Below are 24,826 nucleotides of genomic sequence, written 5' to 3'. Positions count from 1 at the left end.
CCGCCTGAATATTTACTCATCTTCTCGGATGGGTTTTGCAATCTATGCTGAGTTTCTCACTATTGTGTCTGTACTGCATCCAATCTAGCTAATTCAAAGCGCTCTCAGCTATGTCTAGATAAGCTGAAGTTACATTTTTTGTGGGACAAGTCACTAGGGAGGTGTAATGTCTTTAGCCAAGACATAACACATTTCCACATGAGCCTCTCCTTTAAACCACACAGTCTTTATGGGAAATGCTGAAATCTCTAATGGCCTGCACAGCTTTAACAGGCTCAAATTGTACCTGCAAAGGCTGATGTGTGACACCCAAAATGCATGCAAAAGGAGTGGGTATAATCACAAGTTAAGCATTGCTCAGCTAGCAATTTGGGAAGTTTCTTCAAAGATTTGTGTCTCATAAAGTCTTCATCGAGTTTTCAGGGAAACAGAATATAGGTGCTTAGCCTGTCCCAGCTGAAGCTGATGGGAAGCAGCCTATTGGCTTTAATGGGAGCCAGATAGGGGCCATCTTCATTGGAGTATGTGTGTGTGCATGTCTTCCAGATCTCCTCAGTTCATTTAACTGAACAGGAAAAAATGCCACTGAGCAGAGGATTAAGGGACTGTTTTCTTATCTTACTGAAAGGATATTAAAGACATGAAAAAGGGAAACAAAGAAATAGAGTAAAATGCTAAGGCATTGTTCTAATTATGTCATCATCACTTTCTCCATGGCTCATTGTGATAGCCATCTGGTTCACTAGCTTACAAAAAGTAGATTTTATATAAATCATACTGATTTTTTCCAACCCATTGGAACAGTGCAAAGAAAACAGTGAGAAGCAATTCTGTAAGTTAACAAAACTCTGTAGGAGGAATGTAATTCAAAAAAGAGCATGCTGGAAAATACAGTGAAATTTCTAAAGCTGGTATCTTGGTTTCAAAGCTAAAAAGATCCTTGCTGAAATAAAGATTGAGAGAGGAATTTTGATTATCTGAAGTCCCTTATGCCTCCAATAATTAGGCCTTCGAAAAACCTGCAAACTCTTATTCCTAATGAATCCGGGAGCTTTCAGCTTACTTCATCAAAATGATTCTATGTGAGATATTAGCATGGACTTTTTCACTTTTTTATATGGAGAAATACTCATATTTGTGAGAACAGAGCCAACCTGGCCATTTTTCCTCATCCTAGCAGAGGAAAGCAACTCTCCCTCGCCCAAACCCAAGAGAATTGAAGAGGGGTTGCCCATTGTACTCAGAGACACTAGCCATGGTTAAAATTGGGCATTTGCCTACATATGTTTTTATATCAGGGACTAGTAGAACCAGATGGAACATTTAAAAATATTATGTTAGTTCTTATATAAATGTTTGAATACACTCGCTTCAGCCCATGCTTGTCTTCAGTTACTGAGAACATCATTCGAGTTTTGTGTCAATATTGTTCACAGGCAGCAAATTAAAAAAAGCATATGCATGAGAATATATGGAATATATGGGACCTGTCACACTAACTTAAAGCTCAAATTACCTAGAATTGTTGAACTTAACCACCTTCTGCTCCAGAAAGTGTCTTCCTCAGTAGGTCTTAGAATTAATCATTTTGCTGTGAATCCTACCGGTGAGGGAGGCAGTGGTCATGGGGGACCCAAATTACCCGGATATCAGCTGGGAGGAACAGGCAGCCAAAACAAGCCGCTCAAGAAGGTTCTTACACTGTGTGCAGGACTTCCCCCTAACCCAGATAATGTCCAGTCCCACCAGGGGTAGCGCCTTGCTGGACCTGGTCTGAGCAACAGGGGGTGATCTCGTGGGGGACCTGCAGGTACACAGTAACTTGGGTGATAGTGACCACCACTTGGTAGAGTTCACTATCCAGCGACGGGTGACAAAAATATCTAGTGATGCTAGAGTTTTAGACTTAAGAAGGGCCAACTTTACTAAACTTAGGAACCTAGTTAGTGAGGTGGCCAAACTCAAGAGCATTGGGATAATGGGGGTCCAAGAGGGCTGGAAGTTTCTCAAGGGAGTGATCCTTGTAGCACAAAAGGAGTCTATCCCCTTATGCAGGAAAGGGGCTAAGGGGATAAAAAGCCCCCTTGGCTGAACAGGGAGCTTCAGGAAAGACCCAGGGTAAAGAGATATATAGGCAGTGGAAGCAGGGGGCAGCTGCCAATGAGGCATACACCACCCTGGCGCGCTATTGCAGGGACTAAAGGAATTGGCTGGTGTCATTGCTGAGCCACTGGCATGGCTGGTTTAGCTCTCATGGTGCTCTGGACAGGTCCCTGAGGACTGGAAAAAAGGCCAGCATGGTGCCCATTTTTAAGAAGGGGAAAACGGGAGAGCTGGGTAACTTTAGGCTAGTCAGTCTTACCTCTATCCCTGGGAAAATACTATAAAAAGTCATCAAAGAGCGTATTCGTGAAAGCCCAGCAGGGGAAACGATGCTGAAAGGAAACCAGCATGGGTTCATTGCCGGTAGATCCTGCCTGACAAACCTTATAGCCTTTTATGACCAGGTCACACACTGCCTTGACACAGGAGCGGAGGCCGATGTCATCTACCTGGATTTTAGGAAGGCCTTTGACACAGTTTCGCATCCTATTCTCATAGGGAAGATAACGGGCTGTGGAGCGGATGCCTACACAGTCAGGGGGGTGGTCAACTGGCTTAGGGTCCGCACCCAGAGAGTGGTGGTTGATGGGTCATTTTCACCCTGGACGGAGGTGGGCAGCGGGGTCTCACAGGGTTCGGTCCTTGGGCTGGTATTCTTTAATATCTTCATCGGTGATTTGGGGGAGGGTGTGTTGAGCTAAACTTTAGTCTTTGAAACTGGAATAAATGATAAGCTAAAGCTCTGCCCAATCCCTTCACAGTGACAGGCGGCAGCTCAACTGAGACAGGCTCTCAGCCTGTAATATTCAACCTGAATCTATACAGAGTAGGGACCTGATTCCCATTAAGAATGAAACTGAACTCTGAACATGAGACAGGAACTTCCTGTTTCTCCTACTTTTGTTTTAGAATATATGATATTCAGGACTTATCAGCTAAAAATAAAGCTTTGAGCAAATTCAGTGTGCAAAACGACAAAGCTCAGATTTCTGAACAAGGACAGTACAGGATATTTCATAGTCAAGAGGAGTTAGCAAAATGCATGGTTTTAGTAGATGCCGCACTTCTAGCGAAACATTGGCATATGCTGTCCCCTAGTTGTACTGGAGTGAGCATGATGACTGGATCTGTTGCCATATGGAAAATCATGAACAATTATTGTAAATAATTACATCATTTTATTGCTGTCTGTTGCCAGGAGAAACAAGTTATTGTTGATAATATCCACTTACGTTGCCAAGAAACTTCATATTTAGGGAACCTAAATGTGTTAGGACAACCAGCACTTCTTTACCAATACATATTCTTTTCAGCTTGTGTCATCATGCTGTGTCCTTCTTCTGCCAAGTATGTCAAGTGCCTGGCACCCACTTGAGGTCTGATTTGCCCAAGTGCTAAGCGTCTCTTCCACTCCTAGTGTATTTAAGAGAAGCAGAGAGCACTTAGAGTACCTTGGAAGATCAACTTCTCCTATTTTAGGGGGAAATCTCTCCTACTTTGTGTAATGGGCTGTATAGCCCTGTATGCCTAAACTGTGCCTATAGTATAATTACTCTCATTTAATTGTTTTTGTCAACTGGGTTTTTTCGCTTATACCAGTATATATCAGAACTTTTATCAGCTTTCTTTTCATGAGCAGGTCGACATTTCTCAGTCTAGTGAAAGTTTGCCTCCAGTAGCCAACCCTGGCAGCTATGGAGTTGGATTTTCTCATAAGAGCTGTAAAGTAGATTTGTCAGGTTTGGGTGCCTAAATGTAAGACCTACATTTAGATTTGAAGTGAATGGGACTAACACCAGTTAGTTAGGCACTGGTCTGACAAGAGGGCCTCGACACTCTGGATCCCAAGTGCATGGAGATGCTTAGTGTGCTGCCCGAGTTGAGCACCTACACTTCCGAGATGGGTAGAAATGCAGATACCACTGTGCTTGGTGTTACCTATTGACTAACTCGAAGTGCCTCCTGCTTTTCTGAGTCACCCGTTGAAGATGATCGACTCTCCCTGTTCACTGTACAGACAGCCAAGGTGACTAACTCCAAATTCAGAGGCATCTAAAGCTGTGCATAATCCTAGGTCTTAACTGTGGCTATAAGAATAATGTTCATAGACCCAGGCATGCCAAAGTTAGAGGCAGCAATACCTAAGTAACAGTGCCTAGTGAACCTATTCAGATCTTATCCAACGTGTTTTCTTGTCTCACCAAAACCATGTTATGCCATTTTAATCATGCTGTGTTTTCAAAAAAATACAGCTGACAAATTCCTTCTGACTTATTACACTTTCCACCATAGCTCATGTCAAATATATTGTACTATCCAGATGGATTCCTGACAGGCCCTTTAAAGACTGTATTACATGAAACATTTTGCAGTCTCCAGTGATCTCTTCCCACATTAACTGAACTTTTTTGACTTAGAAACTACCTTGTGGTCCTTAGCGACAGTAGTGTCACAGAAACCACAGAACTAATTGCTTTGATTTCCCTTTGCTCTATGTCATTGTCTCACTTTTGCTATGCTCATTCCCTGAAAGATGCTTAACAGCCTTTAATCAACATTCCAGATTCTCTGATATTTAGAAATATCACTTACTTCACTTTTTACTGAAAAAAAATAAGTATTTTACGCAGCTGGCAAAACTCCGGGGACTCTGGTACAGTTTAGTTTTATTCTTTTTGGTAAAATTCCAAAATAAAGAGTGATCTCTACCCTTTAACACCAAAACTACAATCCTCCCCCAAGTCCACAAACAATACAACTGCATACTGAGTACTAACTGAATACTAACTGCAAATGAGCAAAACTAAATTCAGCTAAAGCCACTGCTTGATGATTCATTTTTCTTCTTTTCTGACAACCACATCAGACATGACATCCTCTAAAGCATGAAACACCAATGCAGTACAGCATGCCTAAACACTTTGCTAATCAGGATCTCAGTGCCTTCCAAAAACCAGCTCAGAAAGCCACCCAAATTCTCCTGATAAAGCATCCTTCTACAAATGATCCCACAGGAAATCAGCTAACTATGATACACCTGTTTTATGTATATTTAATGCTGTAAGTGAAGTTGTGCTACCATGCTATATGCACTCCTCCACTGAACAACAACATTATTATTATCCTACTGCTTTCTATCCTCCTGCTACATTTCCATATTGCTTTATTATCCTCCTTGTTATGGAAGGTCTGACATTTGATGATAAGCTCCTTGGGCTAGGAAACATCTTTCGGTCATGCCTTTGTACCGGGTCATGTTCAAGCTCCTGCACGAACTATACTGCAGTAGTAATAATAAAGTTTGAAGCTGTCCCTATCAAGGCTCATATCTTTTTTCTGGGCTACCATGCACCTAGGACACTGTGAGGCACTCCAGAATTAAAATTAGATAATGACTTTCACCAATGATACCATTTACAGTAGAAATTCTTTGAGAGGGAGATTTAGGTCAGATCCCCGCATTTGAGGATGCAGGAGAACAACTCAAGAGAGACCCTACAACATCAAACCACATTGTCTTTAGTGATTCAAAAAAAAACATTTTTAGGCTAGGTCTCAGGCATGCTGATTCTGTTCCTGGTGTTATGTAAATTAAGGACAGTATTATTCATTTGCACTTCCCTGTTCTACCACCTGCCCTGTACACAAGCTGAATCATGATTTTTCTTTATAATACCAGTCACCAAAAGATCTACACAGCGTATCTCTGTAGCTGGTATTAATTTATAGAGGCTGTTTATAACACTAACTGAAAATACAGCATTGGCATTGACTTATATGGTCATTTGTCTCCTAAACTATGGTAGTTTGTTCATTTTTCTGAAGGTCACAGGGACTCAGCCAAAACCAGCCCCACAAGCCATTGTAATTCACAGGGTTTTGAATCCATTACAGAATAATTATCTTATAGATTTTTTGTGCAGACATATTTACTGTTTTTCCTTTTGCTCCAGAAAAGATATACAATAACTAAACTTACTTTAATTAGGTAAGTGCTACTGATATTGGAAAGCTACTGTCATTTCAGAAATTACACAAGTGATCTAATCATAAAGATGACTCCGCATGTCAGAATTTCAGGACAGCAGCACCAAATCCTGAATATATCATGGATCAGGACTCAGAACATAAAAAACAAGCTGTCAACACATTTTTCAAGTGCCCTAGTAATATACTCATTAAGCCTTTCAATCTGCCCTTTCTGTACTTGGTTAAAAGCATCTGCAGGAGATACAAGCATGTCTGCATAAACTGCAAAATACCTTGTCCCAGCTCAGTTCAACAAGTTATTTTAAGTTCTCAGATGTAACAGCACAACCCCAGAAGCTTTAGAAGTTAGCATTTAGTCTCATGTCTGTATATGTTTGGATCTGAGAGGCCACCAGCCTAGTATATTAGATACAGAAAAATGGGACTTAAGTCTTTGTTGAAATTCTGCATGGGCCTACATGCTTTGGTGAATAGAGATGGCTTGAAGAAAAGTATTTGCTTAAATACTTTGCTGAATATGGGTACCCTTTGAAAGAGGGTGTGCTGCAGTACTGTAGTATAAACTAATGACAGTATTTTGTAGCTATTCTCAAGAAGAAATAAAACAAGGCTTTAAGAGAAAACAAAATCATGAGTCAGCAGGTGAGGGGGGATTCTTGGAGGATGGCTAGAGAATAATGTAATCCTTCTGAAAAAGGAGTTAATCTCAACTCGGCTCCCCTCTTCCATAATAACATAGATGTTCAGTGGCTACATTAAAGATGGGGAAGACAAACTTGCTGACCGTAACCGAGTTTTTCTTCTACAGGGTCATTTTACCCGTACAAAGAGGAGCCTGGGATATATTCCTGTGATAGAGCACAGTTAGTTCTAAGCAATTAACTTGCTGCAGAGCAATTTGAATGAGAAAGAGACTTACTTGAATGCATTGGCATCTCCATGCACCTTATAGTTGTCTGCACTGATTCTTGAGATGACTCGTGTGACCGCAATGAGAATGCCAATATTGACCTAAAGAAGGGGGGGAAAAAGTAGGACTTAGGAAAAGGAGGACTGTATGTACCTGGGATGCAAAGTCCATTAAGGGGAGTAGTCTTCAAAACCAGCAAAACCCAGTAATTTTACCAGTTGTGCTGTATTTAGCAACAACGGGGTTCTAATTTTGGACCGCTCTCATTTAGGCCTGCTGCCCATAGTCCCCAGGATAATTGGGGCAGCTAGTGCTGTTTTCCCCAAGAACACCCCTGGGGTCTGGGGGAGGGGGCTTCCTGCCACCATCCATTTCTCTGTGCAAGAAAAATTCCCAGAAATCTGCATCCACTGATTTTCTGGCTGTCCTGCTACAAAAAGAAAGGAGGCCAGAGCTCATGCACTTTTCTTTCACTGCACCTTATTATTTTGTAATAAGAAATGTTCACAATCTGTAGAACAAAGTTTGGATTACCATGCTGAAAGAGGACTAATCAATTATGAATTAACTGGCGGCTTTCCATTCCACCCTCAGAAGTGTGGATTTGAGGCAAACTGTACGGCTCAAAAACCTTGCTGCACGCAGGATCATGTTCCACTTGCATCAGTGGCTGACAAGCAGTGTGAGATGCATTGGGTATGTAAGTGAGTGTGAATGCACACACACATGTATTTTAGCACCTTTCATTAAATCTTTCCATGTTGAATTCTTTCTGCTTACCAAAATCGGCTTGCAACCTTTCCACAAGATTATTTCAAAGTAGAAGTAAGGGGGGAAAAAAATTAAGCTTGAACTCAGTTTTTCAAAAGGCATGCTACGTTTGACGTCAGGCCCAACAGAAACATCCCTATAATGAAACGAACTCCCACCAGAAATCTAGGAAATCTTGAAAAGACTGACACTGAAAAAATGGAACAAAGGAATGTTTGCCATCCCCTCTGGAGTCACAGGTGAAGCAAGAGAGGAAAAAACTTTATCATTTAAAGGAGACTCAGCAAGACAGCCTTGTTGTCAAAAGACCTTAGGTTTAAAAGAGAGAAAGAGAAAGTAAAAGGCGTATTTCTCCCTTTTTGGCCAAAGCTGTACAGCAAACGGCAGAGCGTGTTGTTTAGCATGAAGCTAAGGATGAGGGATTAAGGACAGGATCAGCATGAGCAAAAATAAAAAGAAAGCAGGTGGAAAAAAGGAGAGTGCAGTGGTTCCTGCTTGTCACCTAGGCCGAACTTATTTTAAATGAGTATTTTAACTGTGAATTAGAGAATAGGGTCAGATTTTACAGGGTTTATTCACATGAGGGGCTCACTAAAGCCAGTAAGCTGACTGCCAAGTCTTCACTCAAATTCTACTCAGGCAAAATTCCCATCGAAACCAAAGAAAGGCAGCAGCAGGCAATAAGAGTTGGTTGCTCTGAGTATTTCCTTAGTAGGTTCAGTGGAAGTTGTGGGTGAAATGCCGAATCAAATCCAAATTAATTATGAACCTTTAGGAACAGGTCATCAGGTCCCAGACATGCCTATGAAAACGAATTACCATGAAGAACAGTAGAATATGAAATGAGAGCACATTAGCTACCCAGCAGTAAATGCACGGTAGTTGAAAACAGGGTAAGATACCTCATATATACTGCAAAATAAGAGCATATTTACCAGCAGTCACGGAAGTAGAAAGCATGCTATAGGTTCATACCTTAGCCTGCTTTACAGTAACTTATTAATATAGCTAGATGCCCTTTCTTAAAACAAGCAGAAACAGTTTTGTTTTCCAGTGGACTGAACGTTAAGTATTTGCAAGCAAATTTCAGTTTCAGAATTTTATGCAATAGAAACCGAATGAGAAATGATTGAAAACTTAAACTTCAGTGATCTGAGGGGACTTCTGAAATGCTAGTGTTTTATAAACCCTTTGCTCTTTTGCTCCAGTGAAGTCTTTGTCACTACATCTCATTTAGGGTACATCACTAATATCACTGTTCTTCAGGAAAGAAATGCTGGGATCTTACTACTAAAAAGGGCCATCAAATAATTGGCAAATCCCTATTTTAATAGCCCACATTAACTGAAAAGTCATGTATTTTTAATCTAACATACTCACTGTGCAGTTTGAATGTGCTGTCAATACTCACAATAAAAAAGTCTTTGCACAGACTGGGTTAAATCAGAAGTGACTTTTGTGCAAGAAGGTTAAAAAGCAGTTTTTAGGCAGATAAGCTGTTTTGAGAATTACCATATTTTCATCCAGCTTGAATGAACTGATCAGATGCAAATGTCTTATTAATGTTCTAGCAAACAAAGTAAGGAAGCAGTTGCATTCCCATCCTAAACTCCATAGAGCCAATGAATGGTTTCCCCAGTGATTTTTTGACATCTGGCATAAATACCTTCTCAACAACTTGAACAGGAGGAGATTTAGTTGGTGAAACACTCATTATATTTTAACTGACAAAATAACACAAGGCTAAAGTTATTTCAGATTTAGAGCCTAATAGGAAGACACGACTAAATACAGAGACCTCACATATTAAAATGTTCAGACTGGGAGAACAAACATTTAGATAAGAGAAGTGTAGGCTGTTCCTGCTGCTTGTTTTTTCTGAAGGGCCATATTTGTTTCACAGCTGCAGTTATTTTGCCTTCTAATGCTGTAGGGACTTGCATTGCTGCTTGCAGTGGATTGACCACAATCTGCCACTTTAAAAATACAGGCGATGGCAATAGTCTAGGCTTTATGACTCATAGGGTATTATTTTCAGACAAAAGTTCCTTTCAAGTCAGCAGGCCCAGGCAGTAATGAGCCCCTGCATTCACACTGAAGCTACTGGGAGTTACAGGGGCTAATTACCTTCAGTCTGAGCCGAAGCTCACCAAAGTTCATGGAAAGACTCTCATGGACTTTTGATCCAGCCCAATGAGAATACATCTGAGAAAAGACTTAGATTGGAGCCATAGTTAAAGAGTCAATCACCTCCTTTCAGCATCACTTTTCTCTCTCTATGAGATTTCCCATCAGAACCAGTATTTTGTCCCTGAAAGACAACACTATATTGACCTAAACCCTGTTCTGCTTCCTCACCCAGGTAGTATTGTCTAAGAGGGTAGAGTCATGAAAGGGTAAACAAAACTCAGCTCTACAACTGGAATTTGAGACCCAAATCTGCTATCGTAGCATACAATCCTCAAGCCCTCGGCCAAACCTCCATCCAATATCTTAAGGAGATTCAGCTGCAGAGTCAGGCTCCTCCATTATTGCCTAGCCCTGTAGCACAGCGGGACCAGAAGAGGAACAAGAAACCCTAGGGAATATCTTTAGCTAGAAAAAACCAATAATGTGGACAAGCACCTTTCAGTTTCTGTGAAGGGTAGTTGGCTCAGAAAATGGCTGCTTATCCAAAAACTATATCGAGTTTGCAAACCTATACTGGAAAGAGGGTAGGAACAATTTCTTTCCTTCTTGTAGTTGGAAATTAGTCTGAATTTATAAGGGTTTCTCCCAGATTCTATCCCACTCGCATTCATTTTTTATTCTTTATCTTCTGTGGTCCAGGAATATGAGAAAAAGCCTCCTGTCTGGCATTTTAGGACTTCAGGACAGAACCTGGCAGTGCAAAAGAATTCATAAAACTACATAAATTAATTTAATTAAGTGCATGCACCAAACTTCTTTAAACCATTAATTAAGTTCTATTCTAGTTACAAGCATAAGATCAAGGAGTTCACAGATTCACCCATCCTGAGGTGTTAATCTACTCCCTGGTGATGCAAGTTAATTTTATTCCCAACGTTAACGGGGTACTGTCATTGCCAGTTATTGTGGCCGTGGTCTGTTGCTAGGTCACATCGGAAATCATTAGCGGAAATACTGCATTTTCCACATGGAGCTAATCAATTAAGCTGATGGATGTTCAATGCTGGAAGAACCATGGGTCAGATTTTGCTCTCAGCTCCTTGAGACCAATTTTGGAATCACTCTATTGGTTTACATAGAGTTGCTTTGGATTTTCACCAGCGTTACTTAAAGGAATTGGCAATTCAGAACACATAGCTGAGCTGGATTTCACAGCATACAAATAGGGTTGGTGGGGAAGAGACACTTTATCAGCAAGAAGATGACAGTGTAGGGGGCAGGTTCCACAGCTTTATTCAGTAGTACAATGAAGACGGGAGCAACTGGCGCACTACGCTTGGGTGCCAACAGAGTAGGAGAAGCAGCCTAAAATAGCAGCCACTGTGCTTCCAGCCAAGCCATCGCTGTCCAAAGCAAAGTCACTGATGCTGCCCATTGCACAACTGCCACCCAGGTTACGTATGCACTTAGTTATGCCTCTGCCCTTATTCACAATGAGTAATGCCCAGAAGTCAAGAGACTTTATGGAATTAGGTACTATTAGAGAATCAGGATCTTGTCCTAGGGATTTAGTGCTTACAAGAGAATACCAGCATAAGGCAGTGATGGCAATCGCTGAGGGCCTTGTTACACTTTACAGTGGGTGCAGCTACGTGTGCACTTACATGCACGGTAGACTAATTTGCAGTGGTGTAAAGCATCACAGGCTATACATGTGACACTATTAGACCACAGCAAACTAATTTTTGCTGCCATAAGATAGTTGGGGACAGTACTGTGGCAAAAATAACTGCGCTTGAACATGTGTAAATGCTGACCCAGGAATACATTAGCCCAGGCAGCAGGGAGCCAGACCCCCCGTCTGGTGCCTAGTCCCAGCCAGCCCCTCCACTGCCTGACACTGCCTCCCAGAGCCCAGGGCTGACCCCCCAGGCCACCCGCCAGCCTGGGGCTGCTCCACCTTGGCTCAAACTGCCCCAGTCCCAGGTGCAGTGTCTGCATGTACACCCTGGACTGCAGCAGCTTGAGCATCTACATGTACCATTAATGTTCCATGATAAACTCTGGTGCAAACTGTGCCAGAGTTTATCACCGTGCTTTAATGGCATGTGTAAATGCACCCACTATGAGCTACACAGATGTTTATCCGTATTAGTGCTAGTTTGGTTTTGAAGGAGTGACATATCCAGGGACCTGAAGGACTCAAAGTTAAGAATCCCCCCATTCAATCCCAGACTTCTGCCCATATCCCCTTTGCCTTGGGGTTCCCCCCCTGCTCCCCCTGCCCCAGGGTGTTACTTACTTGTGGCTGCCTATCCTGTCTGTCCCAGGGGAGCAGACAGGGAAGGTTTAACCTGCCTGCCCAGCCCTTACTGCCACATTAATACCCAAAACTCCAGGAACTGCTCAAAATCATTGTGTAACAAGGCCCTGAGTCTGAGACCAAGACTTGGACAGCCAAAGAAATATTATCTGATGACTACTAATGGCAAGCAATTAGCCTATGTCACAAGTTGATAGAAGTCTTTGTCCTGATGGTCGTACTAAAGAAATCTGTACACATACACAGAGAGACAAAAGTGCAGTTAAGGACAGTGTTGGGTAACAGTAGGCAGTATTAACCTAGGAAGATATCTGTATATGGGCAAGGCAGTAAAAAGCACCTGCTGATGACTACCCAATATTTTTCCAGCATGATAAATACCTTCTTGATTTAGTTCAGTGTCTCAAATACTACTTATTAGATAAAATATTACAGATGTTTGGGCTTTCAGTAAAATTTCCTTAATTCTACCATATATATGGAAATACACTAAGGTAGCAGATGGCTGATAAAGAATGAAGTTTTCTGCCAGAAGTCTTTATTACCTTGTTCCAAAAATTCAGGTGCTATATCACTTTTTTTTTCTCTTTGGATAAATGTTTTTCTTGGTTCACACTAACTAAAATTGATTGGGGTTTCAAATTAGTTGAATGAATCTCCTTTGCAAAGTTATTATATGGGGATGTCTTCATGTTTTTTAAAGAGTTAAAGTTAGGGCTTACACATGCTTTACCATGAGATAAGTGAGGGTGTGAATTCATACACTTGCTGTAAGGTGATGTACTAAGGCATTGTAACCCCATTTTCAATGAGTGATATACCTTCCAACTACCATGGGTTAAAACCATGCCCACACACATTTATCATGAAGTAAGTGACACAATGTGGCTTTACAGTGTAAGGGTAGACACAGTTGTAATGTGTGTACTGTTATCAAATGATACTGATGTAAGATACTGTGATGTAGCTGTTATGCCTGCCTGTTTCAATAGCGATACAATTGTGGAAATAACCACAACTTTAATCTCGGATGAAACAGAGTTAAAGTTACAGCAGTTTAGCTACACTCTGCTATCACACCAGGGGCAGGTCAGTGAAATAGTTACACCTCAACAGCTGAAGCACCTTCCCCAGCACCTTTCGAAATCAGTGGAAAAAAAAAAAGTACATTTGTCCATAGCCTAATTTATCTCACTTTAATGTTTTCATCTGCCCATACTGTAAGAGGTAGGGGTAAGATAGGGGCCACAAAGATCTTCATGCAGAGGAGACCGCTCACAGCATCGTCCCTTGAATCAGCCCCTTGGGTCTCACAACCCACTGATGGTGGGGTGCCACTCAGCCATCACACTATTCCTTGCAACTGCATTTTAAGGAGGTAGCACCTAGAAGACATAGGCCTTGCTGGATGACTCCAGTGGCTGCTATGCTCAAGAGCGAAGGGCTGGGACAGGAAAGAAGCACAGGGCTCTTCACATATCTTGGGGAAAGAGCCCTGCCCATTTTATAGGGACTGGGAGTTGCAAATCCTACTCCCCAGTTTCATACAGACCATTTCCCCCTTCCCAAGACCCTTGCCAGGGACAAGCTGCGGGTGGTAGAAGCCAAGTTTTTAAATATTGCTTTCCGAGCCATGCTTTCCCAGGAAAACATCTGTGTATGCAATTCATTAACAGTATACTATTTAAAGACCTTTCACCAGTAAATATGACTAAATACATTATTACACACATGCATGTGCACACACACACACAAGCATGCATATGTATTTCCAAATACAATAGCAGTTAGCCTGGTTGTTTTCTTCTGTTGCTATTACCTCACTTTTCAACAGGAATATTTGGCATCCATTGGGAACGCATTATCAAACTGCTGCTATTTTGAGCTGAGCTGGGTTTAGAATATTTAGCAAATCATTAGATGAACAGCACCCGCATGCATTCATTCTCCCTCTCTTTCTCCAAATATTTGTATCCCTGTAAAAATGTATCTTGTCTTGTCAGGAGTACTGTGAATAATAAATAAGAAGTAAGGGCCAGATAGCTACCCCCAATTTACATTGCTAAGCAGCTACTCACACAAATAATACACTTGAAGTAAGTGCTCATCTATCTAGCAAGTGCTTTACTATAAGGTCTTTTCCATTTAATACTATTTTGGGGCATTAGCTTGGGAGGACTTGATGTTACCTATTTCCTACACAGAAAATAACATTGGCAAGGCAGCACACCTTGAGGTGATGAGGTGACATGTGACTACTGGATTACTTCATTTCTTCCCAATTCATCGTTGTTTAGACTTTTACATTTTTTAACACCTTTGACACCCTACATATGTCCAAAAATACATGAGACAAGCAGAAAAAAATGGACGGGTTATAAAAAAAAAAAAAAAAAAGGTCAGGGTTGTTGCATCAAACCTGCCACATCCCCGGCATCTCTATACCTCTTACTTGATCAGCTATGCTTTCTTTTATGTACAGAGAGAATTGCTCTCATCACATGGGACTCTTCGGCACTGCCGATCACCTTACAAGTACCATGCTGGCATGCGGCAAGTTCTGCAATGTCAACATAACCAAGCTTTTAAAATCGAGAGACAACACATCAAGTTTTCAATCCTCTTAACTTTTACAGGGCTTTTCACAGCCACGTAGAGGTTAAGCTGTACTGTCTGTGTGGTGTACTGATTCAGAGCTTCTGCCAGCCAGATTTTATTTAGGTCCTCTGCTGAAAGGGGTTAGCCCTGGATCCATCTCCTGCCCTCCAGAGGGAAGGAATCCACCTTGAAGGTAGCTGGAGATTTCACTGTCGCACAGACATGAATCCAGCCTTTTGTATGAGCCGAAACAGTTGTAAAGCATGAGGTTGAGATAAAAGTCGGTTGCTTTAGGAGCACATGCTGTCCATGCCCACTGTGTAAATACTTATTTGCAAAGACCAGGACTTGGCTTTGTATGAGCACAGACATCTGGGGACACTTTGCGGGGCCATTCTTGGGAATCCAGCCCATACTGAAAGAGTCGAAATTCCCATTCTGCTGCTTCATCATGGGTAATAATAAGGTCCTGATTTTGTAGCGTGCCCCATGACAGTAGGCAGAAGGCCCAGTCAGGAACAGAAAGGGCAGCCCACAATTGGACCAACTACTCCCCATCCTGGTCCCTGCCCTGCTGCTCCTATGCCTTGGCTGGAGCCTGCGCAGGAAAGCAGCCTAGAGCTTCTGTACTAAGGGAACTCCATTTCACTGCAACCTTTAACAGCCCCTATATGTCACCAAAGAAAGTGGCCATGGTAGGGGCTGGGTTCTGGTTCAAACCTGACACCCTTAAAAGTCTAAGGTTTTTAACATGGACTTGTGACTTCTCTAATCAATACATTCATCTTCTGCTCACTTACACTGCTTCTTGGACACCTCGGCCCTGCTCCTGGACTTGCACAGGTGGTGGGGGGTCTAACTAATTATAGCATTGCACGACTGACGTCTTAGAGATGTTTCCAGAGGGATAATCCCCTCGTTAATCCCTACAAACAACCCTGACTCCTTGAATAATCAAAGTGATTAAGCAACAATTCACTGTAAGTTAATGTGTGGGCTTAATTAAACAGTTGTAATACATTCATGTAGTAGTAACTGAGTCATGAACCTGCACTCTCCTCTGGAAAGATTAAATTCATTACAACCAACAGATGTGCCTAAAGCAGCCATCTGAACCTAACAGCTTTAACAGCCATTCTTTGATCAAGTGCTCAAACTGCAGTGTCTGACATGAAATTTCAATGGGAAGGAATAGCCTAGATGCCATCTCACTGCACTGCTCTAAAACTCTTACTAGAAAGGGAAAGTGTAGGCAGCAAGACGCCTTCCCCAGAATTTAGCTGGAGGGAATACTTTATGTAATATTTCCCACAAATCCCACTGACTGTCATGGGATTAGAGGCAAGGATTTCTTAGGGTGATGCCTATTGGACCAACTCTGTAGTTGGGATAAAGTGAGACAAACTTTTGAATATAAGATGTTCTTCTTCAGGTCTCCTCAGGCTAGAGAAGCTTCTGTTTGAAAGCTTGTCTCACTTTATCCCAACTACAGAGTTGGTCCAATAAAAGATATCATCCTAAGAAATCCTTCCTTCTTGTGTAATTTCTGGACCATCACAGCTACAACATCACTCTTACACTGCCATAACATGCAATTTGAGGGCACTAGGCTTGGAAAGATATAGCCCAACATATTAAGAATGGCAGCAGGTCTAAGTACCAGTGGAATGGAATCAGCCATTCATCTCTCTGATGTGTATAACAATATATCATGCCATTTACTCAGCGTGGGGATCTTTTTGAAGCACATTTTAAACAGCAAAGTTCTCTCGTTTCTGTACCACCATAACAATGCCAAAGCACTTGGTCCTAAAGTCAAGGTTTGCCCCAGTATCTTGGCCTAATTACTTCTTCACATCTCTGCTCTTGGCAGAGTTGTGAGCAGTCTGGGGCTATTCGAATACATACCAGATGTCAACAGACACCGTGGAGCCTTCTCTATGCTATGGACTGCAGTGGTCTGGCTGGGACCAGAATATCACAGCGTTGCTTAGGATCTAACTACAATAGCTCTATATCCACTGAGGATTTCCCCTACACATGGTGTATCCCCATTGAGGGAGATGTGGCCAGCCTGTTTTTCCTTCACTCTGATAGAGTTTCTTATAAGAGCATGGTGAAAAATTGGCCTATGAAATCTTATAAGATGGGCTGAGCAGATGGTGGCTATTTACTATTTACCTAGCCTTCCCGTGATGTAAAATCCATCAACTAGGGAGGACTTCAGTTTCACTTAATCTGAGCAGCAATCACATTCATAATAAATAACAGCTAACCCTGCAGTTTAGCATCTGCGTTGAATTTTTGGAAAATTAAATTATGCATTACTAATGTTACTGTTATCTGCAGCAGACCAAGCAGAAGTCTATATGCAGCAAGCAAACATTTTGCAAACAATCATTTTGTTTTGCATCTTCACCTTGTATTCTTACCATGATTATTTCTGTGCCTAATGTGAAACGCAGGATAGATCACTGATGCTGATTTTTTTTCGGGGGGGAGTTGGGGAGGAGTTCATGGGTCAGTTCACTTCTACAATACTAGTTCAAGTCTAGCCCAGATTATTTAGTGACTAAGAGCCTTGTATTTGCTGCTTGCTGGATGGTTTGAAGAAGTAGTTATGAATAATAAAGCTATATAGAATTTTTCACATTTAGATTGTTGGTCTAAATCTGTCTCTCAAATTAATAGTTTTCTTGGGAATTTCAGTAGTGTCTTTAAGTATAATATCTGTTTGCTGAGGAGTTATAATTTAGTAGCTACAATATTATTTTAGATGTTTTTTTGGCCTGTGAAAATTTTTGTAAAACTCCTTGCATGGAATAATATTACTCTGGTGCTTGAATTATTCCCTGAGCATCCATAATACATTACTAATTTGGAATACAGTTAATACATGAGTTATGTTGTATTATGTATATACAAAGGCAAAACTGTAAAGATGTAATGGCAGTTAACATAATTTGACTTGAGTGTAACTAACGTTACAAAACATTTCCCAATTGTCAACCAATATAGCATACTATATCCATATCTGCATACAATAGATGCTGTGACTTTCCTGTGACTTATTAAAAGTCCTGGAGCTATGCCCTAATTTACTTGCAGCTAGAGGGAAAAAAGGCACTTTACCAATTCAGGCTGTTCACTTTTACACAATTTTAGTAACACATATGTAAAGGATATTATCTTAATAGATCTTTAATCACTTTGATCAGCATTTATTTCAACGAGTAGTCAGTGAGATTACTTCTATGACTAATATTCAACAGTATAAAGTAGGCTAACACCCTACGGACACCAAGAATATAAAAGTTCATCCACAAAAAGCTCCTTAAAGCTCTGAGGAGCTTTGGATCCAGATCTAGTCCAAATCTAGTCTTGAGATTTGTGTTGGAAAGTTGGACCTAGGCTGAGAAGTCTGGACCCCTCCAAGTTTAAATGGGGTCAGTTTAAGCATTCTGGTTCAGGACCATCATTAGATAGAAATTTCATAGAAAATCTATGAAATTAGACCACTTTCTATCTAATCTATGAAATTAGATTAGATATGAAGTATTTATTTGGTGGGATGTTGGTATAATACTACATTTAAACGCTGGAAGCATTCTTGCTAGTTGTCATTAGAGTTGGCAAGCGGGTCAACTGACTGGTCAAATATTGTCAGCTGACTCCATGTTTTTTGACCAGTCAAAGATTATCAAAATTTTACCCAAAAAATGCGGGTTTTTTTATACTTTTCTTGACAGAAATATGATTTTTTGTTTGTTTTTTGACACATTTCTTAATGGAAAACTGAGCTTTTTCTGCATATTGTTTGGATCTATTGGCATTTTTTTTTTCTTTTTACAATTTTGATCAATATTTGACCAGTCAAATTGACCAAGCTTTATTTGACCAGTCAAATACCCAACCCTAGTTCTCACCTACTTTCAAGCAATTTCTCCCCTTGGCATTTCAGCCACTAAGTTTAGGCCAACTGGAACACAAAAATAGTTCCACAACTTAGTAAAATGGAGAGTGTGGGACTCAACACACTTAAATTTATACACTGACATAAATGTGAAAGTAAAAGCAGAGCACAAACATACTGGTTCTAGCACAGACAGCCATACTGACTTTGGCGGCTTTGCACAGACACTAATGAGGACACGACTTAGGGTCATACCATAGTGGCAGGTAAAGTGTGACTGTGGGAGAGAAGCAACTATGCAAGAAGAATGGGTATACATACCACAATGACAAACAGGGCTGGAGCCACAAAAGCCCAAATTGCTCCATTCGACAGCGAAAGCCAGCAACTGCAGAGAGAAAGCAGGATGGTTACTTTCTGTTCCCTACTGCAAGACTACACACAGACACAGTCATTGAATTAGAAACTCTCCTCATCAGAAAAGAGGAAAAACTGTGTCAAAGAACATTTGAGAAATTCTAAAATAGGAAATCTGATGGAGCCGACTGTTTCCAGCTGTACCAAAGGAAACTCAGGCAGAATGGCTCACAGATTTGCATATCACAGATGGAAGGTGGCAATTGCCTGCCCCAGCATGCCTCAGGGTGGTACAAGGGAGACACCGGGAGAGAGAGAGAGAAAATGCATTATCTGTCATTTCCAGCAGCTGCACTATAAAATATGGTGTTCATCTGATGAAGAGATTGCTGGGGGCATTGTCTTTGCAGTAAGAAATAATGTAAGATTTCTTCTCTTGTTCTAGCTGCTCAGGGATAAGGCAGAGCAAGGAAAAGGGACAATAACTTTAGACTTGTATCTTATATCTTCAGTTTTGAATGGGGAAAAAAAGGAAGAAAAAAAAAACAAACGGAAAAAAATCAATTCATTTAACAAAACCTGAATCATCCTGAAATGGCAGAAGCACAGGATCTTCTTTATACACAAAAGAAAAGTTACTCATTTGCTCATATTTGGTAAGGTCTCGCTCCAGTCTATTCCACTATGGACATTTGCATTTTTTAACTCCAAATGTATATTATCTGTTACTAACATTCAGAATTTTAACTTCCAAACCATCTCTAGATCTTCAGTGATGCTTATATCAGGTTTGCCTATTAAGGATTATACTTGTATAAAGAAAGGGAGATACAGTCCTGACTCCCTTGGGGGCTGTTTGGAGTTTAACACTGTGTACCTAGATGTATCACTGGCATCCATGACTTCTGGAGATAAATACATGAGCTTCCATCAGTCTCCATCTATAGCCCAGCCATCACAAGAGGGGGACAGGGTGCCACGCTGGGTATGTGGTTTATGGTGTCCTCAGTACTTCCTCCCTGGCTTTTAGAGACAAATATGAATCTAATCTACAGGTAGTAACCCTCTTTATTCCTGATCTCTTACTGAGCATCTGAGTAGACATAAGTGCCCCCAAACTATATGCTGTTTAGGGGAATAAATGTCTTTTGACCTTGATATTAAGTGAACAAAGCATGTAAGTGAGGTGCTGCACCTATTCAATATCCCATTGACTTCAAACGGTTTTGCCAGTGCTAAATTTGTCAAATTTGACTTGGCCCTAACAAGGATGCACAAATAGTTTTGACAAGATACAGAAACGAAACAAGGTCCTCATCACAACATGTGACCATTTTGCACATTTTCCTAGCATTGAGGCCTCTCCCCCAGGCTCTGGTCTAGCTAAATGCCAAGTAGAGCAGGGATTTATCGCCCCACTGCCCTATTACTGCGCAGAGCTAGCAAGGTGCATCTCAAGACAGAGTTTCCTGGCCCCATATGGACAGTCTCCATAGCATATGTGTCCCTTTAAGATCATTTACACAAGGAGAGCTCTTGCATGTGTAACATTAAGCACCTGCTTAAATACTTTTCCGAACTGGAGTTTTAACCAGCGGATGACACTGCCTGTCAAAGGAGGAAACAAACTACAGCTGTAGATGGTCTTAGTACATGCAGTATGCCAGACGCACGCTCACAAAACTCAGAGGCATTCCCCACATGCCTCTGAGAGAAATGCTGGAAAGCAAAGGGTGCCTCAAAGAACCAATCACACATTTCAGCATGGCACGACTATAAGAACAATAGTTCATTTAATCATGCTTGTTGCTAAGAGCCATTTCACAATCCTTTCTTCAAATGCATAATCTTCTGTACATTATTGCACTCAAGTGGAGGAAGATATATTTCTCCCTGTTTAGCAATTTGGCTAAAAAATTACTTTTCATCCCGGAGCATAAATGGCTATAAAATGGTTTCTAAGCTTTTTTTTTCCCCGCAAACAGTCCAAACGATGCTAGTTTCATCCCCAGTCATTTGTAAATGAGCTCCAAGAATCATGACAAGCTAAGAAAGGTTTGGCAGACATTATTCCTCAGGATGAGTTTTACATTTTAGCTTAATGTTTATTTAAAAGTGTAAAACTTTCTCCTGGAGTACTTGGCTATTTCCTTCTTTGACAGAATGACTCATTTGGTGGATGAAAGGAATTCAGTGGACATAATATTCTTGGACTTCAAAAAATCTTGTGACACATGCAGTTTGATAGTCTCATAAGTAACCTGAAGAGATGTGGGGTAGGCAGAAGGATACTTAGGTAGATGAAGAATTGGCCACGTAACCCCAAACAAAGAATGACTATAAACGGATCGGTGTCACAAAAGCTAGAGGTTTCAAGCTGGGGCTTCCACAGGTGTCTGTTCAGGGGCAGGTGTTGATTAACAATTTTACTAATGATTTGGATACAGGACTAGAAAATGTCCTGATCAAGCCTGGAAGTGACACAAAACTGGGAGGAACTGCAAATATTTTGGACTGTTAGAATTCAAAAGGACCTTGATAAACCAGAACTGAGCCACAGACAACCAAATGAAATGCAACATAGGAAAATGTAACCCTACTCCAAGAGAACTAAAACAAGATGCACAAATGCAGAATGAGAGAATTGCTTAGGCAGTAACTCTGCCAAGAAGGACCTGGGGGTTCTCACTGCTCACAAACTCATCCTGGGTCAGACATGTGACTGTTGCAGAAGAAGCACATGGAGGTCTGGGTTGCATTAACAGAAGCATTGCATGCAAGACATGGGAAGTCATACACACTTCACTGATTTAGGGTAAATTGCTTTATTGAACTTCTGTCCCAGACCCTTCCTCCAGATTCAAGTTAACTCTCACTGAGGCCCACTGAGTTGGGGCTCAGTGAAAACACTGCATGCATTTCTGGGCTCTGAATTTTAGAAAGGACAGATTGAAACTGGAAAGACTTCAGAGGAGAGCGACAGATGATAAAAAGCTTGGGAAATAAGATGTATGAGGAAAGGTTGAGAGAACCTGGTATGTTTATTCTGGAAAAAAGGAGATAAAAGGGAGACATGACAGCAGATTTCACATGTTTGAAAGTCTGCCATAGTGAAGAGGGAGAACAACTCTTCTCCCTTCTCACAGAGGGCAGGAACCAAAGCCATAGGTTTAAGTGGCAGCAAAGCAGGTTTAGATTAAAACTCAGGGGGGAAAAAAAAACTTTCTTAACTGTAAGGACAGTCAGACAAAGGAACAAGCTGCCCAGGAAAATGATGGACTCTCCAAAAGGGGCTGGAAAGGTGTTTGTCTGAGATGGTTTAGGAACAGCACACTTGCATATCGTAATTTGTATGGGGACTGGACTATACATGACCCTTAACATCTATTCAAAACCTTTGATTCTATGATTGTACCATAACCCTTGTTTCTTCTAGTGAAAAAAGAAGTTGAGAGAGAAAGAGTGAGGGAATACTTGTTTCAAACAAAAACAACCCCCCAAATTTTTCATTTAAAACATTTTATGGAAAAAGCCTATTTCCTTCATTAAAAGTATTTACCCTATTTGGACCAGTTCCACTCATCGTAGAGTAAACCAGAGTGATGAACACATTCCACGAAATCTCAGGTTGTTCACGGGCATCACAGGGCTGTAAGCCTAGATGCCACCTACGCCCATGGCTAATAGATTCAGTGCTTTCCCTCTCTTCATTTTTACAGTGATGGGTCCAAGCTTCCACCAGACCCGGTGGTCCAAACTTCAAAGAAATTCAGATTCAGATCTGAACATGACTCTAAACTTCCAGAGTTGGGCACAACCCTAGTAAATACACAAAGAGTTGCAGATAAAATCCCAGAATGCAACGGATCTACCATAAATAGTGATAAGGCCAGGATGAGTTGTGGACATTCAGAACCAGGCAGTACTGGAAGGTATACAGCATTAGCCACAGACCTTTCTGACTTTTTATTGTAACTAAACTTTTAGTACTCACTTGTCAAATTGTCCATAGCTGTCAGTGGCGGACGTTGCAGAAACGATACAAATCACCAACGGGCACCCTGAAAAATTTAGAGATAAGTGTCAGAATTAGTAACAGAACTGCACTCTATTCCTTCCTTCCACCAAACTTGGCAGCTAATCTCCCTCTCTTCCAACGACGACCTGTACAGCATCATTGGGCTCACCTCCTGAGTATGTACTTCCAATCCAAAAAATAATCTTAAAAAATAGAGTTGAGTCTCCCAGGTGACTCTATCATTAATATGAAGATAGTATAGCAATATTAATGTTCAGTTACTCTCTTGAGCATGACAGGAGTAGGAAGAGACAGTTATGAATGAACTGAAGCAAACTAAGATGCCGTTCAGATGCCCAATCAGAAAACATTTCCTCATATGAATGGGTTGGGCTAGCGGCATGTATATTTTTCAGTAAATTATGTTTCCAGAAAGAGCTTGACAATCCCATTGCACGGCCTCCAAGAAGGTGGAACGAATGTTTTACATGATTATAGAATTATTATACAAATCCTGATAACTGCTTCTGCCATCAACAGTAGCTGTGCAAATCTGGCCCAGAGCATGCTGATATCCTGCTGTGCCTCTTCAGCATTGTTATTCCAAGCCACTAGCTGGAGAGGAAGTAAGGTTCCTATTGCCAGCAGTTGTGAACTCGCTCTTAAAGCTCTTTAAATATTAAATTACCTGTCAGGCCCTTCTAAAATGTCTCATGTAATTTAATATAAAATGACAGGTGTTTTTTATCATCTTACAGAATTTAATCATCATGTCCCTGCCAGAGAATTGTAAAAGATGGCTTTAAAAATCATACTGAAAAAGATGATTCTCCATTAAAATCTACAGCTTTTCGCATTAGTTTCTACAAAACGCTCAAATTAATTTCTGTAGAACTTTATTGGATTTATCCTATTAAATGTTATAGGATTGGTCCGTAAGGGTGAACATATAATTTTAGGAAGAGATGCTTAAATTCTTAAATGATTATAGTCGGCATCAACCCATCCTTCTACATGACAAGGATATGCAACCGCTAACAAATAAAACCTCTAGGTTTTGCTTCATACCCAGCTAACTTGTGTGAAATGATTCCTGATTAACATAAGTGGGTCCTTTAGTCTGAAAAGTGCCAAGCCAGAGTGCATTGCAATGTCTAAAATATTTTTGAGAACCATCAGCTGGTTTTATTGGGAAAAAAAACACACATAGGAAAATCCTCTCCATTCATGTGAAAATCCTACCCATGCATATCTGATGCCTAGAACAAGTCCATTCACCTGTTTAAGTGCTTCACTGAAGTGGGGCCCATATGCCTATACATGAGCCCTGCTCTTGGGAATGCCTGAGTGCCAAAAGCCCAGATTTTTACTATTGCAAGGGTGGCTGAGTAAGGGTATGCATAATACTGTAATCAGGTGGGACAATTACAGCTTATGTAAACAAATCCGAAGAAGTTGGCAAATATACACCCTTACTTGGCATCATAAAAAAAAAGAAAGATGCAGTGGTTTGGACGTGTAACCTCGAACCCTTACCAATACCATCCTGCAAGGTGCTGTGGACGGAAAAAGAGGAAACCCTAGGATGAGCTAGACCACCAAAGTCAACAACTGGATGGGATAAAAACTGACTGACTGTACAAGAATTATAAAAAAAAAAAAAAAAAAAAAGAAAGTTAGAAGAATGAAGGAAATTTATTGCTCCATCAGATG

The 24,826-nt window shown here is 41.0% G+C and overlaps 1 protein-coding gene across 2 annotated transcripts in view; it reads right to left on the bottom strand.

Moving 5' to 3' along the window:
- ADGRD1 (adhesion G protein-coupled receptor D1) overlaps positions 1-24,826 on the bottom strand; it is a 237,448-nt gene that overhangs the window by 34,068 nt on the left and 178,554 nt on the right. For both annotated transcript variants that reach the window (XM_019538967.1, XM_019538968.1), the window contains 3 exons: positions 23,090-23,156; positions 19,060-19,126; positions 7,013-7,104 (listed from right to left, as the gene is read on the bottom strand). In XM_019538967.1, coding sequence (XP_019394512.1) covers positions 7,013-7,104; positions 19,060-19,126; positions 23,090-23,156 — 226 coding nt within the window. The remainder of the gene's footprint in view (positions 1-7,012; positions 7,105-19,059; positions 19,127-23,089; positions 23,157-24,826) is intronic.

Source organism: Crocodylus porosus, unplaced genomic scaffold, assembly GCF_001723895.1.
Source record: "Crocodylus porosus isolate Cpor-Errol unplaced genomic scaffold, CroPor_comp1, whole genome shotgun sequence".
NCBI classification, from domain to species: domain Eukaryota; kingdom Metazoa; phylum Chordata; order Crocodylia; family Crocodylidae; genus Crocodylus; species Crocodylus porosus.
Note: the sequence above shows the minus strand (reverse complement) of the source record. Positions and strands in the feature narration are given on the sequence as shown.